We start from the raw sequence: 14,402 nt of genomic DNA on the forward strand, positions 1-14,402 counted from the left end.
TTCCAGGGCCACTTACTTTGCTCAGCTGATTGCTGTAAACAAAAATAACTTTTTCTTTTTTTAATTTTATTTATTTACTTATTTGTTTTCCCCGTGTCCTGTCTGGCTGTGAAGCAAACAGAATTGATGTCTGAATGCTGGTAACAAGCCTTACAGATTTACTCTCAGGTGGAGCATCAAAGTGACTGCTTTTAATGTCACGCCTGATTTTTAAAACTTTATTGTTATTGTTGTTGAATGCTTTGTAATTCCGACCAGACACGGAGTCAGAGGTGAAAGAGAAAGGAAGAGACAAAAGGTTGGGGGGGGGGGGGGGGGGGGTAGCGGTAAACCCCGGTAAAAAAAAGTTGACATTAATAATAACCGTCTTGTTTTAAAAAATAAACTATATTATCTCGGTGGGGTTACAGTGGCTGCGGTGTAGGCGCGGTGACCCTTACCAGCCACCGTATCATCTGCTGAAGTTGCCGGCGGCACATGCGCGCTTTGTTGTTTACAAACAAAACTTTCTTGAAGCTAAAGCTGAAATAATGGCCAAAGGAGGAGACGGCAGTGCTCAGGAGGACATTTTTCTCCCTCAAAGAAGACAAAGTCGGAAGTACGCGCATCTTTTAGATATTTGAAGAATGCTGAGGGACAGTTGATAGAAGACGGCTATCCTGTTTGCAGCACGTGCAGAAAAAGTGTCTGTGAAAGGCAGCAACGCTTCAAATCTCATGACACATCTGCGTGACCATCACCCACAACTCTACAGTCAACGCAAGGCAAGTTAGCGTTAGCGTTTTAGCTAAAATGCGTGATCCGAGGATTTGGGTTGAGGGAGAATGCAACGAGTCGCTATATAAAGCAGCCGCAGCGCCACTACCTGCATATAAACAGTGTCGCGGACATCCCATGTTGAAATGACGCTATGCATTACGGGGCTCCCAGGGGCAGATAAGAGTTGGTCTTTCTCCGAGAATAATGAATTTAACATTGATTACTGCCTGAAGACATTTTCCCACATCTGCAAAGCTCACTGGAAGGACACAAACCAAGGACAATATTTTCCTGATATAGGGTTTATTACTCAAGTAAGGGTAAAAAAGTATCTGATTAGAAGGCTATTTGAGTACTGAGTATCATCTGATCTAATATTTTTAAAATGATGACATCAAACAGACATAAAATAAGAAGTTATGGGTAAATATTGGTATTTTAAAGACTAAAGGGGGAAAATCTAAACAAATAAACAACATAATTACAAAATAACACATTTTAGGCAAAATTTAGACACAAACTGAGGACAATATTTCCTGACATACAGGGTTTATTTAATTGTGTGAAAATGTAGCACGTTTAAAAAAATACCGCGATAATACCGAAAACCGTGGTAATTTTGGTCACAATAACCGTGAGGTTAAATTTTCACACCGTGACAACCTTAATACAGACCATTTTAGATTAGGTTACATTTCCTTTATTCCCAGATTATGTAGTTTGTAGCACTCATTATAATGTTGTAGAAAATTTCTGGCCAATCCATGTGATAGGTATCGGTGATCGGTATCGGTGATCAGCATTCTTTGATATCGGTATCGTGATCGGCAGCAAAAAACCTGATCGGTGCATCACTAAAAAATGGGACACACAACAATACAACAAAAGCAAGCTATCATTGCATCAACTTGAAAAAATATACAGTCAACATTGTTTAACTGAACAATCACACTATAATAAATCATAGTGCATTTACTGGCAATGACAGCCTTAAGACATGTGTTGAACGTGCCCAAGCCCATCCTCATGAGAGCACCTGTGTGTGTACACGCGCTTGTTTATGTAAGGTTTCTCTATGAAAGCGTCTAATAGAGAGTGTGAGGGGCCACAGATCTTCCCCCCAAAGATGTGTAGGAGACGGAGGGAGCTCCAAGTCCCAGAGATCCAGGCGCTGCCCCAGAACACAGGAACCCCAAGGAGGCTGCAACCAGAAAGGTCCCTGCCCCCCTCGAGAGGCACAGAGGATCGCTCCGGGGGGCCACAACCAGCAGCCAGCAGAGTCCTGGGAGATATCAGCGTCAAGCCCACAGGCCCGCCTGCAGCCTCCCACCCCCTAGCCGGCCGAGCCGGGTACCCAGTGACCCGGGACCCAGGGGCCACCACCCCGCCGGGGACCCAGCAGAGCCCAGGGACCCAGACCCCACCAGGCAGCCACCGGGATTGATCAGGCAGACACCAAAATCTTAAACCCCCTGACCTGGGAGCCACGAACATTCAGACAAACCAAGGCACCGCACTCCACACCAGGTGTGGCAGGGGGAGGAGACGAAGATCTATATCTTCAAAAGAAGTCCCAGAAAAGGGGAGGAGTCAAAGGCCCCACCTGACATATACAGTCATACACAAACACAGTCATACACTCCCTCCCTCATGCTCACACATACTCACACATACACATACAACCAAAGACTTACAAAAATGCACGCTGGACACCCACTCATGCTCCCCATACACACCCTATTCACTCTGGTCTCGGTAATGTTGCACATGGGGTACAACCATTACCGGTTCCCAGAGTTAGCCCCTTTCTGCTGGGGTGCTGATGAGCAGGCTCCCCCGCCCAACGCTAAGCACAGCAGCCCAACACCCCAGACCCCAACCGGACAGCCGGATCTCCCTCCTAGCCTCCAGCCCCAGGAAGCCAAATGACAACAGAGGTGTGCTAAGACCCCTAGTCTCCCTCCGCCTGCTCCAATATAGTGTTAGTGTGTGTTGATGAGGTGTATTCCATGGCTGCGGTGAGCAGGCAGTGCGGGTATTGTCTGGCCTATGCCAGCTAAAGCCACCACACCACCCCACTTGCACCCACAGTCCTCGGTGTCTAAGTGCAGTTTAAAATTGGAAGTGGGCACCGGCACTTGGGAGGAGGCTGAGAAATCCCCCTGCCAATTGCTGTTGAATGTGCTCACTCCCAAGGCCCTAAGTGTGTGTTTGCGTGTAATGTCGTTGGTGGAAGTGTTTACGGTGCAAATAATGCGTAAATGGGGTCCATACACGCATTCCCCGACTTGTTCACCCCCCAAGGTCCCATGTGCATGTTTGTGTGATGATGTGAGGAAGCAGGAGGAGAAAAATATGTGGGGATAGAGAGGAATGGCTGGTTGGGCTTGGCCCTCCAGGGAGCCAGCTCCCCCATTGGCCCCAATAGGCACCTCTGTTGTCAAAATGCCACCCAGGGCATGGAGACCCCAGACCATCTTGCCATGGCCCAAAGCAGCAGCATTGCAGAGCCTCACGGAGTCCGAGGGCACCAAACCAGCCCCACCCCAGCAGAATATCTACACCCATCCCTGTATTTGCACAACTTCCAGAGTATATAAGACATAGGACATCCAGGTAAGGTTGGGTCCTACCCCTCCTGGACCTCCCCCTCCCCTGTGATGGGACAGCAGAGGAGCCAAGGTCTTCCCGAGGCCCCTGAACTCGGGCCAGGCACTGCTGCATGTTCCTGCCTTCTTCCCAGCAACATACATGTCTGGACCCGACCCCCAAGGCCCCGCCCAGATCCCCACACGGGGCCGGCCACCCCGACACCCCAAGGCCCCAGGCCCCGACCCAGACCCGCCCAGGGGCAATGCAGCTGCCAGGCAGCGACCCATGGCCGCCGCCAAGACCTCCAAGGGACCCCACTCACAACCGCCAGCATTCCACCCCCCGAGGCAACCCAAGCAGCTCCAGAGGGGGGCAACAGCCCCCCAGTCCCAGACACCCCCAGTGAACCCACCTCCAGGGAACGTCCGGATACTCCAAACTCAGACCCTCCACTCCCTCACCCACATCATCCCGCAGGACAATATTAATGGTCCCCCATTATCGCTGTGTGATGGAACTGATCAAAGGAGCCCATAGAGATTGATTTGAAGTGGAAGCAGAGGCTATATCAAGTGCAATTGGATCTAACAAAAGATTTCTGTACTGGTTAATGCAGAGAGTATCTCTATTTTTCCAATTCAACAGGATAGTTTTCTTAGAAATGCATATGAACAAGTTTGGGACAAGAACATCTGGTCATAGCTGACTGATAGATCCACCTCCCATTTTTCAATAGGGATTGCTATTCTATCGTCTATTTTGGACAGTGTCTTATATACTTTAGACAGTAGTTTTTTTTTTGGGGGGGGGGGGGGGTGAGATTATAGAAGTCTAATACCCTTGGTGGTGTTTATAATTCTATTTTATTGAGCTTAAATTTTTGTTTGACTACAGATTTAATTTGGTGACATTCTAAAAAGCTATTCTCATCTATTCCAAACTGGTAGCCTATTCTATTAAATGGGATGAAGTCCAGTCCTTCATATGTGTGTTCCAGGTATAGGATTCCTTTATGTTTCCAGTCCGGAAGGTTCATCGTTTTGTGATTTAGCAAAATATCAGGATTATTCCGGATAGGTGTGCGTCTGCATGGTATTAGTGAAGACACTGTCATTTTTAGATACTCCCACCATGCTGTCAGAGGTGCTGATACTAATACTTTTGAAGCCTTCATGTTTTCTCATGCTTGAGCTAATAAATGGTAAGTCTGAAAGCTCTATCATATTGCAAAGTGTCTGTTCTATGTCTAACCAGAACTCATCTAGTGGGTTATCTTGCAACCATCTTGGTATATATTGCAGCCTATTGGCTAAGAAATAATAATAAAAGTTGGGTAGATCCAGTTCTCCTCTATCTTTGGTCTTCTGAAATGTTTTTAAGTTAATTCGTGGAGGTTTATCCTGCCAAAGGAATTTAGTGATTGAGGAGTCCAGAGATCTAAACCAGTCAGCTGGTGGTTTGTTTGGGATCATTGAAAATAAGTAATTTATTCTGGGTAAGACCATCATTTTAATTGTAGCAACCCTCCACATGAGTGATATCAGTAAGGAATTCCATCTCGCAAGATCATCTTCCACTTTCCTTAAAAGTGGGATGTAGTTTAGTTTGGTTAGATCTGCCAACTTGGGAGAGACATTAATTCCCAGGTATGTGACATTCCCTGTCTCCAATTGTGTATTAAGCAAATTGACAAAAGAGAAATTAATTGGTAGAACTGTGGATTTTAACCAGTTTATAGAGTAATCTGAAACTCTTGAAAAATAGTTCATCAGTTCTATTGCTTGGGAGAGAGAGGATTGAGAATTCTGGAGAAAGAGTAAAACATCATCTGCATAAAGACTGACACACCTGAGCATGCGCTGACGGCCGAACACCGGACACACGGCAGTGTTTGAAACAGATGGCAGCTCGTTAACCAACTTCCACAAACAATTAAGACGCATTTTCGCCTAATTTATTCACTGACAACAGAAAAATAAATAAATAAATAAATAAATAAATTAATTAATTAATCCGGTATATATAACACACTCAACCTGGAGGTAAGTGGAGAAATTTTAGAAAATTTGCAAACATATTTTGACGAAGTTTTTGAGGTTTTGTCATGGGACTGTGGGAGAGAGTTCCAGAGTCTGGGGGCCACAGCAGCAAATGATCTGTCACCTTTGACCTTTTGCCTTATGCTGCACAACCAGTCGCCTTTGGTCACTGGACCTAAGGGACCTGCTGGGGGTGTAGGGACTAAGAAGATCACCAATGTAAGATGGTGCTTGTCCATGTAAGGCCCTATAGACCAGAACCAGGATCTTGAAATGAACCCTGAAGTTGACTGGCAGCCAGTGAAGCTGGAGGAGAAGCGGGGTGATGTGGGTTTGTTTGGAGGACTTGGTCAGAAGCCGAGCACAGGCATTCTGAACCACCTGTAGACGGTTCAGGGAGGTTGTACTCAGACACGTGAAAAGAGAGTTACAGTAGTCTAAGCGTGAGGAGATGAAGGTGTGGAGAACTGTCTGAAGTTCAGAGTGGGACAGAATGGGACTCAGCTTAGCAATGTTCCTGAGATGGAAAAAGGAAGAGCGAACAAGAGAACTGACATGAGAATCCAGGGTGAGAGCTGGGTCAAAGGTCATGCCAAGACTCCTGACAGAGAGTTTGGTGTGAGAAGCAAGCTGACCAAGAGAGTCTCTGACTTTGGGAACCAGCTTGTCTGGGGCACAGATGAGGATCTCAGTCTTATCTTCACTGAGCTGTAGAACGCTCCCAGCCATCCATGTTTTAATAGAGTCTAAGCAGGTGTGTAACAGCTGCAGCTTAGACATCTCATGGGGCTTAAAGGAGATGTACAGTTGGATGTCATCTGCATAAAGATGGTAGGAGTAATTATATGTAATTATATTTATAGTTTAATTATCATGCTCTAACATATGTCTGATTTTGCAAAGAAGCAGATTAAAATGTGATTTTTGTAAAGTTGGGTAAAAAAAATTCTCAATAGAAAAAATGCACTGGGGGCAAACAGAGACCCATCAAAGATGGGTGCTGGCCACTGGGGTCCACGGGGCATCTACATATATGATGTCTGTGATGCAGACTGCTGGAGGTGCTTCTTATTCTGGGGAGACTCCAGCAGGCTGTATGCAGGCTACAGTACCCAGCTGCATCCTCTCTGGTGGACTTCGGTACTGCATGTCAGAAAACATCTGGGGCTTGAACCCAGGTAGCTATCCTCTAACCCCTGCCCCTGGTGTCTTTGTGTATGATGTCTGTACCTGTAATAAAGTTCCTGTGGATAAACTAACACCTGCTCTGCTCTTTACCTACAACTAAACTTTACAAGAAAATAAACAGGGGGCTTTATTTGACAATTTTGGCTTCATTCTAAACTTTTTAGGGAAAGAAACTAAACACTAATGTTAGTGTTTGCTATTTGAAAAAGCATCTCATCCAACTGTTACTGGTATCCTCTCATCAGTGTCTCATGGTTCAATAAACACCCAAAATGGCTCACCGTAGTTGTAGTTGTTCTTCAGGTAGGTTTTTTGCCCCATTCTGACCGTCTTACATCTGCAAGGATCTACATAAACACAAAAATTGTGAACTTTACAAAAACAATACTAAGGAAACATTGTTCAGTTCCTTTATTATCACCTCTGTGTTTTTGGATCCTGGTGGATGTCACACCTGTCCTGTCTCCCCACTCTGTTCAATCCTGTGTCTCCTGATTACTCCCACCTGCCTCTTGTTTTCCCCACCACCCAAGCTCCCAGCTCCTCACGTATTTAAACCCTCTCAGTTCTGTGTGTCTTGTCGGTTCATTATTTCATTGTTCTGCGTGTTCCTTATTAAATCCTCGTTTTAAATGTTCCTGTCTGCCTGCCTGCCTGCCTGCTTGCTTCTTCCCCTGCAATTGGATCCTCACCTCCGCTCACAACACCCGCATGTCATAACAGGAGATGTGTGTAACGCATAATATTAGCCAGCGAGCCGTTTCGCCATCATTTAGACGGCCGAATTTTAAAAAATGATGGCCTAAGTAACAAAGTATGGCTTCTAAATTTGATGGCAAGCTGTCCTGTTTTCTGTAAAATCTAATCTTGAAGAAGCAATGTGTTGCAGTAAAATAAAAATCTGATTGTTGCACAACTCTTTCAGCAAATGTGTTCAAGTCTGTACTACTGGAAATATGCAGATTAATTGCGGTCATTACCCCAGCTCAGATTACCGTTACTGTCATCTTTGAAAGCAGCAGCTAAAGCTGGAGAGGTGGCTGCAGATGTGATTGTAAAGAAGACGAGGTGATGTCGGTTAGACAGACCTCGTCTGGGTTTGAGTCTGATGTTGAGCAGAAAACCATTCTGTGTAACAAAGTCCTATCTGCATTAATAGCTCCTTAATGCAAAAGACCTTAAATGTTGTTCATGTTTTAACACACAATGAAATCATTCTTCCGAACTTTGTGGACATCTCCTGTGATTTAGTTTTAACAAATCTCCCTCAACTGTTTCAGCCGACTCTCATGTTTAGTGATAAAACACGAGTCTGAAAGCTCTCTCTCTCTCTCTCTCTCTCGCTCACTCCGAGCTGCACTCATGGATCAGCATTTCACACAAACCCTGAAGAATGTTTAATGCCTCTGCCTGTGAGTTACCAGACTCTTCTCTGTGCAAAATTAGACAGAGGATGAGTCTGGCGGGCCAGGCGACCGGCATGAAGCATCTCAGGAAAAATACCCGAGGAGCGAGGTGAGCGTTCTATGAAACTAGCTTGTTTTGTAGATTCGCCAGAACAGCTTTAAAGGGGCATTATGGAAGTTTGACAGCCAAAACATATATAGAAATAATAAATTTCTTCTTCATACATTCTCCTGCAATGCCCTGGTCCTGTAGAAAGAGCCCTGGCATTTTTACTGTGATTGCCTGTTTTTCTGTAAAATCACGGAAACAGAGATATGCTCGGGTCGAGCAGGCTGCTTCATGCGCGTTCACGCTCAGGCATAGCCCGTAACATTTGCTATCCGTAGCTTTAGCAGCAGAGAGAGAGAGGTAGTGGCACTTTGTCGCTGTTCCTAACGCCTAGTGACAACACTAGCTACATTTCTGAGGACCCTTAGCTACTTTCTGTAGAACTTTCTTCTAGATATTTCCTGCAAATTAGCAACAAAATTGCCATTTTCACTCCAGAACGTTCTTTGAACGCAAGGGCGTCAGTTTGTTTTCAGAATTGCTGGGGACAATAACCATACACTTGAGTGGGGTTTAAAATTTGCTGGGGACAATAAAGTAGGCTAGCACAGGGGTCGGCACCCCGCGGCTCTGGAGCTGCATGCGGCTCTTCCATCCATCTGATGCGGCTCTCTGCTTGTAAAATAATGAATGGATATTTAAATAAAATGCTTTATATTTTACTGCATTAATTTTACATCTGTATGCCAATTCTAAATGTAAAGATTGTCTGCGTAAACCTGAACAGGTCCAACCCGGTCTTACTGTGAGACCGGGTTGGCGCGTCACGCTTGTGCGTAATCATATGCGCTTTATTAGCTGAAGACGATGTGAGATTCTGGGATTCTCCTCAGACGGCTCCTGGATGTGTCGCCACATTGGAGACAGGAACAAGCACTATTCAGCCAAAGTTTCATAATCAGGGAACATTTTCTAAGTGACAAGTATCTCTGAGAGACAGGGTTTGGAAAACACTCGCTTCAGTGGGAGGAACCTTCCACATGCGCTCTGGTTCTCTGGGGTTAATCAAGTTTAATTGTTTCTCTTTGCAACAATCTTCACAGGAAGGCAAAACAGTTAAACGGCAGGTTACAGATATTTCCATTTGACTGTTTATTTTGACAGATGAACTCAAGGATGTTGCTTGGTTTGAAAGAATTACCCCGACGCACACTGATGCACATGGATGAGCTGACATTTTAATCATTAATGCACATCGCGGAGGTAAAATATTCCCATCAGAACATCAGAGCTTTATACTGGACACTGTGTTCAGCGCGGCTCGGAGCGCCCACGGTGGACAGTGAGCTGAAGATCTGGGGTTCGCAGCGCAGTGCAGAACGGCGGATGCGATAAGATTTCCTCCCACTGAAGCGGTCTGGAAACCCGGTCTCTCTGAGGTATGTGTCACTTGGAAACATGTTCTTTTTATGAAATTATGAAACTTTGGCTGAACAGCGCTTGTTCCCGTCTCTAATATGGAGACGCATGATGCGTAGAGACATTTGATCACGCACAAAGTTCATGTGGAGCAGAAGCGGTCGGGCCACGGCAGGTGAAAGGTTTCTAGCCTACATGAAGTGGAACTGTTTAATTGTAACATTAATGTGTTACTGGACACGCTGGTCTGGTTGGTTAGACCAGTGTTTGAAGTGGAAAACACACACACACACACACACACACACACACACACACACACACACACACACACACACCAATTAAAATATATGCTGATAGCATGGACTAGAAGACAGGTGATGGGTTACGTATTTAAATGATGATCAGGCTGCTGTAAAATGTAATCTCCATCCACATCCAGACACAATTATCCTCTATTCTTTCTCTATTTGCTCTGCTCTTGTCTGGGCCGATCAGCTGATGGTGCGCGCGACGCGCCTAACTAGCGGCTGATGCACATTTTACGCATTTGGAGAGGTGGGCTGGATGCTTTGCGTTTACTGGAAGATGGTCCACTTAACGCACGGGTGTAGACTAAATATTAATGACAAATGAATGTAAATTAAATTGTGAGTTTTTACTTCATATTTTATAAATAAAAAGGACGGGGGAAAACATTTATGACGTCTTTTTAAACGAAATTTTCTAGCGCGACCTGCCTGCTTCACTTAAGTCACTGCTTATTAAGGTCCGTCCAAAATTACTGTGGGAAACGGGTAATAATGGCTCTTTGATGGGAATAGGTTGCCCACCCCTGGTATAAGATCTGAGCTGGTAAAACAAAAATCCTCATCAGCAGGCGTTTTTGAAAGTGGGGGGGACACAGCTGCCAATCACAAATTTTGCCGGGGACATGTCCCCGGCGTCCCCGGTTAAAATGACGCCTATGTTTGAACGTTGTTTCAGCTGTCATCAAGGATATAAATGTTACAGATACAAAGGACATCACTGGTGCTTTAGTTCACCTTGTAAGACATCGGACTGCCATGCAGAAGACCTGGGTTTGATTCTAGATGTGAATATAGTTGATTTAGAGTTTCTTTTTTACATTAATGGTATATTTTTTTTACAGTAAGATGCCCAAATTTTTATTTGAGACTTGCCGAACGGCATTCAATTCACAGATAAAAAAGATGTGGCTTCAACTTTCGTTTTGGAACAATTTTTCAAGCAAGGGAAGGGAATGATCTGAGCATGCAGGAGGACTGACCCATCATAAACCTTTGTCGGCTGTGCTGAAGAGAAAGGTACAGAACCTAATTATTTAATTAATTATCTGCGTGTTCTCCTGTCCTCTGTCCTCCGGGCCGCACACACACACACACACACACACACACACACACACACACACACACACACACACACACACACACACACACTGGACTGTCTCAGCTGTTATTTTTGTTAAGGAGTGTGCACATACAGCATGCGCGCCTCATGCACGAGCCTACTATTGAAGCTGCCGTTACGCTTTTGGCCTGAGGGGCAATCGCGAGCATAAAAATTCAAAACTCTGTAAAGTCCCTTTAAGAGTGTTTAACAAAAACAGCCATGAACTGCCTCTGATCTGGTTCTGAAAGGGTTCAGGGGGATATTCATCTGTTCCTCTAATGCCACGACCTTTCCTGGTGGAGAAGCCTGAACTGGATCATCAAAGTGGTAAAAATAGACATCTCACCTGGTCCCCTGCAGTGGAAGTTGTTGGAGTCCATTGGAAAGTCTGGACTGGATTCTGCAATGGAATAAAATCCAGAGAACCAAACAACAGGTTTATCAGTTGTTGTGTATGCACCTTTGTTCAGCAATAAACCTTTCATTATTTAATATTAGCAGTTTTTCATCAACTTATATCATTTGTGTTATTTTACCTAATAAAAATCTGTTAAACAACGTTTCCCTGCTTGATGTTCTTTTATTTTCATAGTCATGCTTTTTCCAGAATGTCTTCCTCTCAATCAATAAAACGGTGTGACATTTAACTGACCAGCTGATTCATTTCACTATCTTCTGCTTTGCAATTTTGATAGGCCCAAACCATGAAGACTGTTCTTATTATCATAGGTGGAAATCTCAGGGGGGGCATGTCCCCCCTTGCATAAAGTTGCCCCCCCCCCCCCCCCCCAAAATGTTGGGCATATGAACATATATAACAGTTATATAGTATTGTCCAACAAAAGCTTAGCACAACCGATAAAGACAATGTGTTTTTAATCATTCAAAGATCATGACCCCCCTCCACTATTTCTCAAATTGGTACGGTCCACAAGCTGTTTCAATCGGGCGGGGTTGCCGCCATTATTGCTCTTGGAGGCGTATTGTAGGATGTCCAACGAAGATACCTCCTTTCTCACTTCCTATTCGCTAGAAGGGCTCTACTACTATTGGCCATTTCGTTATCCCTGCCAAGTGCCGACTCTCGTCCTGGCACCAGCAGAAAGCTGTTTTGGGGAGTTTTGCAAAGGAATTGTGAACTTAGTGCTATTATAACAATTCTGTCCTGTTTTGCAAAACGGTTTCTTATTTTTCTTTAATTAAAAAAACATAAAATGTGAACTTAGAATACATCTTGTTGCAGTTATCACACTGTTGGACTTACTTTATATCTGTTGGCCCTCAAGCATTGAGGTTATCCTATTAAAGCCGAGTATAAAGGTTAAAGATGTGTGCCTTACCTGGGTATGAAATATAACAAAACTGCACTATTTTGCCCAGCTGTGTGCAGCAGGTCTGTTTCTCTTCAAGAATAATGAAAACATGTGAAAAATAGCTCTAAATCATTATCAGATTTGAAGTCAAATTTGATTAAATGATACACATTTAATCAGATGATGAGAGAAGTGTTACGATAACCCCATTAGAGCCAACAGTTAAAACGTCAGTCTAACAGTATGATGAATGCAAGAATATTTATTCCAAGGTCACTTTTGATGTTTTTCAGTTTCTCTTATAAAAGAACCTGAAATGTTTTTTTCATGCCCCCCAAAATCATTACTCTCTGAAACATTACAGTCCCCCCCCCCCCCCACCCACCCACCCACACACACACAAACACACAAACACACACACACACAAAGACAAAGGAAACAGGATTTCCGCCCCTGGTTATTATATTGGAAGTTTGTCTTCTATGAAAGAACTATTTAGTGCACCAGAGACTTATGCTGAACCATTGCTGTTCACCTCTGTTTTGTAGGAAATGAGTCAACTGGTCTGGACTTTAACTTTTACATAATTTTTAATAACTATTCCTTGGCACCAAAATTCTAAATCAACTTCTAATTTTCCTTTTTTGATTTTCAGTTTTAAAAAATGTATAAGAAGTCTTTTCATTGTCTTTAATTTCTGTGGGTAATCTAGCAGGAACGGTTCTATTTGATCTTATGTGCTTAATAAAGTCTCACCTGGATTACATCTGGAAGGGTCCTGGTTGTAAGAGTCTGTAGAGACAGAGACAGTCATTACTAATGGAAACAAACCTTTTATTCATAAACCTACTCAGACTTAAGACAGCACTGATGGGCAGATTAATCATCACTCACAAGACTGGAGGCCTCACTTACAGGCCTTTTACAATAGCACTACTTAGTGTGACTTGGCTGCCTTTTCCTCCTGCATGGTTGGGTTTTTTCCCACTACTTTCCCTCTGCCATAACATACCACACCAATCTCTTTATTTGTATAGCACTTAAAACAACAGCAGGACTAAAGTGCTTTACACAGAGCAAATAAAATAAAGGAAGGAGGTGATGCCGCTGTTAGCAGCTAGCTCTGAAGAAGACGGCAGGAGTGGTCGAAACTGTCAGCAAAAAAGGTAAAACAACCCTTTCCTGTGTTAAAAAAAGAACCAAATGATGCAATCAGAAGAAACATACAGAATGAATACACAAAAGAGGTTATTGAGTTTGTTAAGCTTTTAACTTTAGAAGTGGAGAGGCTTAAATCAGTGTCTCTCAACACTGAGGAGTTCTCTTGTCACTTTGACTTCATCTGCAGGAACATTTGGGATATGGTTGCCGCCATAAGGTCAGGAAACCCATGCTAGGAAGGGAACCTTAGCTCTCTAATACCACTCTGGTATGCATGCAGGAATGTAGATCTACTGAAAGACAGTGGAAGGAGGATTGTCTGCAGGTTTCCCGCATCCTTTCCAGAAAATCTTTGGCTGCATACCAGAAGGCTAGGGTAGCATATTTTGTGACAATATTTCAACAAACCTACACAATCTAAAATTTATCTTCTGTACTCTAAATTCTTTGTAGGAATTTCAAGAGCCTGGCTTAGTTTTTTTATCGATAAAATATCAACCATTAGATTGTCAATGTTAGGCTCTTTTCCGGAATCTGTGTTACTGGCCATGCCTTCCACTTCACTGAACGCTGTTAACCCGATCTCTTTGGTTGAGTTGGGTAGGTTGGTCTCCCTGGAAAGTCCAGCTGGTTCTTTTGATGTCTTGCTCCTTCTAAATTATTGGAAAAGGTTGTTTATCAGCATGTACTCTCGTTTTTAGATGATTCTGAAATGTTTGAGACGTTTCAGTCTGGATATAGGGCTGGACATAGCACTGAGTCTGCACTGTTGATGGTGATGAATTAGATTTTTGTAGCTATGGATCAGGGTGCAGCTGTGATACTGCTGTTATTGGACTTAAAAGCAGCTTTTGAAACGGTTGACCACGACATTCTGTTGGATCGCCAGGAACGATCAGTGGGGATTTCGGGGTTGGCTCTTGAATCCAGCCGTCATACCTCCAGGGAAGGAGGTTTTGTGTTATTGTAGACAACGCTGTGTCCTCTTGGGAATGCCTGCAGTGAGGGGTGGGGGGTACCACAGAGTTCAGTCCTTGGCCCACTTCTTTTTGCTCTTTATTTACTC

At 43.9% G+C, this 14,402-nt stretch overlaps 1 protein-coding gene across 1 annotated transcript in view; it reads right to left on the minus strand.

The window, feature by feature from the left end:
• frzb (frizzled related protein) overlaps nt 1-14,402 on the minus strand; it is a 97,207-nt gene that overhangs the window by 26,093 nt on the left and 56,712 nt on the right. Inside the window, exons 3-5 of the mRNA XM_054746550.2 lie at nt 12,932-12,967; nt 11,209-11,262; nt 6,860-6,925 (exon numbers count right to left, since the gene is read on the minus strand). Of these exons, the coding sequence (XP_054602525.1) occupies nt 6,860-6,925; nt 11,209-11,262; nt 12,932-12,967 (156 nt within the window). The remainder of the gene's footprint in view (nt 1-6,859; nt 6,926-11,208; nt 11,263-12,931; nt 12,968-14,402) is intronic.

This window comes from Nothobranchius furzeri, chromosome 14 (assembly GCF_043380555.1).
Source record: "Nothobranchius furzeri strain GRZ-AD chromosome 14, NfurGRZ-RIMD1, whole genome shotgun sequence".
NCBI lineage: Eukaryota > Metazoa > Chordata > Actinopteri > Cyprinodontiformes > Nothobranchiidae > Nothobranchius > Nothobranchius furzeri.